This window comes from Formica exsecta, unplaced genomic scaffold (assembly GCF_003651465.1).
Source record: "Formica exsecta isolate Colony F162 unplaced genomic scaffold, ASM365146v1 scaffold2, whole genome shotgun sequence".
NCBI classification, from domain to species: Eukaryota; Metazoa; Arthropoda; class Insecta; order Hymenoptera; family Formicidae; genus Formica; species Formica exsecta.
This window is the reverse complement of record NW_021849297.1, coordinates 842478-848046: the sequence shown is the minus strand read 5'-3', so window position 1 is coordinate 848046 and position 5569 is coordinate 842478. Positions and strand designations below refer to the sequence as shown.

Sequence of the window (5569 nt, the reverse complement as noted above, 5' to 3'; positions counted from 1 at the left end):
GCTCTTCCAGTACAATGAATCATATTATAATTTATGCAAAAAGCATAGAGTTCATAGAGTTTGACATTAACATACTACATAATTGCAACATTAACATACATTCCCGATGCAATGTAATGGTGACGTGTGACACGTAGACAGAGGCTCTTCCAGTACAATGAATCATATTATAATTTATGCAAAAAGGAATACCCGCATAGAGTTTGACATTAACATACTACATAATTGCAACATTAACATACATTCCCGATGCAATGTAATGGTGACGTGTGACAAGCAAAATCCGTAGACAGAATACAAATTGCATATTTCATATAAGCTGAAATTGAATGTTAAATATAAAATTAATTTTAAAAGGTTCATAAAATTGGTAGAATGCTAAAAAGAACAGTTGTCACAGAATATTTATTCGACGACGTCAGAAAAATATGAATTTGCTGCAATAACGAAGATTGCGTGATATGTATTGTCATTTCTGGACAAAGCTAGCCGAGAAAGTAATAGGAGAGGGACACAGTAAGAAAATTATAAAGCAAGTGACAGAACAACATCCGCAAAGAAGTCATATTTATGGCGTAAGTATGTATCTCCTCTGGCTGAGAACAAGGAGAAGGATGTAGCGCCGCGCTCTCATATCCTTGTGCAATTCGCGGAGAATCGTGTTATAAGACATAAGCAGTCCTCCGGCGACATGTTACATATAGTGGTACACAAAAACGAAATGATTACGAGGACAATATGAAGTGTCGCCGTATAATGTTGATTAATTAAAAGTGTATTTCGATCATGGATTGCATTTTTTGCTATTATATAAAACTTAATCGCATTTCTGATTAATTTTTGTATCTAAAATATATCATAATATAATTTCTCTTTCTCTTTCTTAATTATATTAATTCTTCGAAGAATTAAAAGCTGTTCTTCTCCGGTGACAATTTGATGGACAATTTATTTACAGTTGTTTGATGTTAAAAAGTAAATTTTCAAGTATATTAATCTATAGTTTGACATGTAAACCAAATGCCACTTTTACAAAGTGCTATTTCTACAAAGAACAAGGCTAATTTCGTTTAGAGAGCAAACGTCGTACAAGAAAGTAACAAGAGAGCTTTTTATCGCGTCAATATCTAAGGGCACAGATAATTTAATAAATTACTTGCTCGAAATCGAATGAATCATTGCTTCTCTTGCGTCTATTTATCTAATCACTCCACTTTACAGCAATTTGCCACTAATTTGTTTTAATGTATGTAATTAATATATAATCGCTTTTTACGTATCAACATTGAGGCCAGTGCGCAATTTTGGCCAATAATCGTTTTAATTATTTAACCTAGATACCTATATAATTTATATTCAAATGATATGCTAATATATCGGCGAATAATTTAGATATCAGTGATAATTAAATCGCGTATTTTTCTTTCTCTCAAGTCAAATATATTATGAAAAAAATACAGTTTTTTTGCCGGTACATATAAAAAATAAAGAATATAAAAACTTTGAGAAAAATGTAAGGAATTATAGATTATTAAATATTATAGATTTAATTAATAGATTTATGAAATATTTTATTATTTATTTATATATCACGAAGATAAATAGATCAATCATTTTTTTAGCAAAACTATGATTTAAAGTATTTCTCTAAAATAAAACAGACACATTTTTCAAATATGTTAATCATCGACGTCTGCAATATTATCTATCGCTCGTAAATTTGTTGAATTTAAATAGAGAGATAGAAAAATAAATGTGATAATAATATTAATAAGATTCATTCGTTTTATGTCTGCGTAAAAACAGCTTTGTATCACTGATCGTTCAACAAGGCGGAAGACTGTGAGATGAAAACACGTACGTGAGAACGGCTTCGCGTCGCAGATGCTGCATTACGCACGATAGCACCTTGTACGATGATGCAACAAGCGGTATAAACTGTGAGCATTCGAAAGGAGCCAACGCTGCACACTGAGATCGCAGTGATCTATAATGATCGAGGCCAGTATGGAAATCTCACATACACACACATTATATATTCTCTTGCAAATTAACTTCCGACACACGATCGCGACGTATCAGAGAATTTTGTTTAAATCATAGCGGTAACGAAATGATATTCGTAGAGATTGAGCACAGATGCTTCCTATTATATTATTATGTCCAATAAAGTTAACGATAAGATATATAAAATTATACTAATATACCAGAGTCACATTGACTGTGACATTTGTTTTGGCAGACGCTGTAATTATTCTGCACGTCTTGCATATGTTTGACGGATATATACGGTACGAAATATAGCGAGACAAATACAACTTTATCCTAAGCAAACTATTAAATGTAATAAATAAGGCGCATCACACGTAAATATATGGTTGTAATGTTAGATTCACAGTAAAATTACTTTTTACTATTTTCGGTACAACTCATGCAAATGCAATAAAAGGGAAGCTTATATTGATTCAAGCTACACGTTTATATTACCCATGAGCGAGAAATATCTAGTTGGTAAACGCGTAATAAGAGAAGCTTCAATCGCACACAAGTACATCGTAATGGCCGCGCCTGTCGCAACTGTTTATTTTTACGAATGGTACATGTGGCCCCGGGGTATATGTATGCACGCTGCGCTGAGTGCTTGCATCACCTGTTCGAATACCACTTGTACCGCCGCATTGACTTTTTCCCCCCGATCTCGCTCGTTGTCGAGCGCGAAGCAAAAGAAAACGGGACATTTTTCACTCGGCTTGTTGTTCAAAAGTTGAAACTCTATCGCGAACGATCGATCGATCGATCGAGAGAGAAAGAGAATATTGTACACAACGTTAACGCAATGTAATCTTGTCTTAACGACCGCGAAAACCGCCGTTCGCGAGCAGTAAAAAGTGCGCGTTCGCGCTGATTATCAGTACATATAGCACTAACGATCTTCTCGCATGCTGTGCTTTCCACGGCTCTTAAATACCGACTTAAATGTCTGCGTTAAAAGATATTGCGATAAATGCGGAATTTACATTATTAATTTTTACTCAGCTGCATGTAACGATATTGAAGATGTTTCAGTTATTTTAATATATATATATATATATATATATTAATATAAAATCACTTTAAAAGTACGTTCTATAGCTCTCTTTATCCCTTTACACTCATTATGATAAGACCGGCTTATAAATTCGTATAATTTTCTATAGATCTATTTTGCAGATTCGCGTCGAATACGCAATGAATAAATTTAATTACATCACGATTTTAAATTTTATTCAGAAAATACTATTTATATTTTCTCATTCTATTCTACAGATGATTCATATCGTTCTACTTATCTATTCCAAGAGATTGATTCGTTCGTATTTACATTTTAAAAGATGCTGTTATCACTTGATATTTTAAACGAATCTTTTCAAAGAAAATACGCAAAAGAGTACTCAGCGAATCGGGGAGAAAGAAGCGACATGGGTCGCGGGTGCATACCTGTATGAGGTGGGCAAGGAACAGGACGTAGGCGGCGGCCGCCCTCATGTCTCTCCCTGGGGAATCCCCTCGACTACCGCATATCACCGATATCCCCGCGCTGCTCCTCTCTCTCTCTCGAGATGCCCTCCGCTGTCCTCTTGCTGTCGTTAGCGCGTATCCCTCGTTCTCTTTCTCTCACCACTCTCACCGAATATTATCGATCGCTATTATCGGCACACTGCACACCGCAGATCCTTCCGGTCCGCGCACCAACACCGAATATCCACTGGCCAGTGTCCTCCGCGTGGAGGGACGATTATTTTTCTCTGTCGCTCTGAACACTGAACACTCGTCGACACTTTGTAACCGGAGAATTCGCTGGCGCGGATCCCCGAGTCCTCGAGGAGAAACCGAGAGCGAGTGGATCCTCGTCAGCAGAAGCGACGCTCGACGAGGACGAGGTTAGGCTCCTTCACCTTCGCGACGCGAAAGGTACCTTTCGCCCGATCCTCTTTTTCTCGTTCGTCTTCTCTCGCGTATTTTTCTTCGATTCACACGCGCGCTCCGAGTGTCCGAGTTCTGGCGCGAAACTAATCGGCGCCTATCTTCGTTCCACGAAACGCGTTCACGGTTTATTCGGAGAAGATCGGACTCGCCGACGGCTCCGAATTCGTCGGCGAGGAGAAAGCGACGGCGCGCGCGAAAGTTGGACGCGTGATACCCGGCACCTGCTCTTCTCGACTCGAGGCACGAGCCACGACGTCCACAGCACGTGTTTCACGTACGGCCGATCCGACGTGTTCATAGAAATCGATCCGAGAAGCGTTAATAGCGTCGCGTATACTCTCTCTTTCTTCTCGGACACGCAGTTTACGATTACAGATCCGACCCTGCTTTCTCGCCGGTTGTCCCTTTAATCCTTAGACATGTCGTAATACGTGAAAGACGATACGTGAAGCTCGGATAATTTCACTTGTACGTGTAAAAATCCTCGATGCGCGAGTAACGGGGAGACGCGAAGATAACTTCACGGAATCGAGCACTTCGAAGATTGAACTTTGTTTATCGCGAAAATTCGTCGCGCGCACCGATTCACTCACACGCGAATAATCATCCTGAATTCCTCTTCGGAGGAAGCGGTTTCTTCGGGAATCCGTGTGGGACGAGGACGAGTGACACTGTTCGCGCGAACACGCGTGGTGCCCCGCAAGACAGTCGACGTCTGGGTTTCGCTGCGCTTGTGCCGCCGCGACGAACAGGTGTATGTATGCACGTGTCTGGCGAACGGCGAGAACGTAATGTTGCGACTATGTGTGTATATGTGTAAATACGCGCGTATAACAGTACGTATATATATGCGTGTGTGTGTGTGCGCGCGCGCCCTTCTATTACTGTATTGTGCGCGCACGCTGGAGCACGGGACGCAGCAAACTTCATGGGATACACGACTCGGTCGCTCCGGGGATACTGAGTCCGAAGCCGCGGGCCGGCCTGCGGGCCTCCCCCCTCCCTCGAGTACCGCGGCTTGTCCACCCTTCCCTCTCCCACCGATTCTGTGCTATCCCCCACCGCAGTCATTCCACCTCCGGGAGCACGGAAGATCCCCTTACGTTCGTCCCGCGCCGAACCCTCGCATCCTCGCCGAGAGTCCTCTCTTTCTTCAACTCCCGCATCGCGTTGCCGCGTCACACACGTTCACCAGCCAGCCTCCTTCCTTTTCCCCCTTCTTGTCTGCAGCTCCTTCGTCTCTCTCTCCCTCTCTCTCTCTTACTCTCCTCGCATGGCGCACGTGCGTATGCATGGGTCTCACGCGTCTATGTGTGCGTGTCGCGAACATCTCGAGGGCTCTTTGCTCTCTCTTGCCTTTCTATGAGGCATTACACGACGACGTACACTTGTGCCCCTCGCGCCGGGATGCTGGGCCCCGGAGCTTTGAACACGAACGGCCCGAGCGTATATACGGTTTCTTACAATCGGTTTCATCACGAGCGGCAAAGTCGGTTGTGTATTCTCACCTCTTCTCTCGCGATTCAGGTGAGAACGCGTGGCTTATAGAGCGTGCACCGACCGACCCTCGTGATATGAATTTTGCGAGGGGGGGGGGGGAGGG

At 42.0% G+C, this 5569-nt stretch overlaps 1 protein-coding gene across 1 annotated transcript in view; it reads right to left on the bottom strand.

Moving 5' to 3' along the window:
• LOC115234414 (protein jagged-1) overlaps nt 1–3909 on the bottom strand; it is a 42706-nt gene extending 38797 nt beyond the window's left edge. The window contains exon 1 of the mRNA XM_029805471.1: nt 3478–3909. Within this exon, the coding sequence (XP_029661331.1) occupies nt 3478–3525 (48 nt within the window). The 5' untranslated portion in view covers nt 3526–3909. The remainder of the gene's footprint in view (nt 1–3477) is intronic.
• Between the last annotated feature and the right edge of the window lie 1660 nt (nt 3910–5569).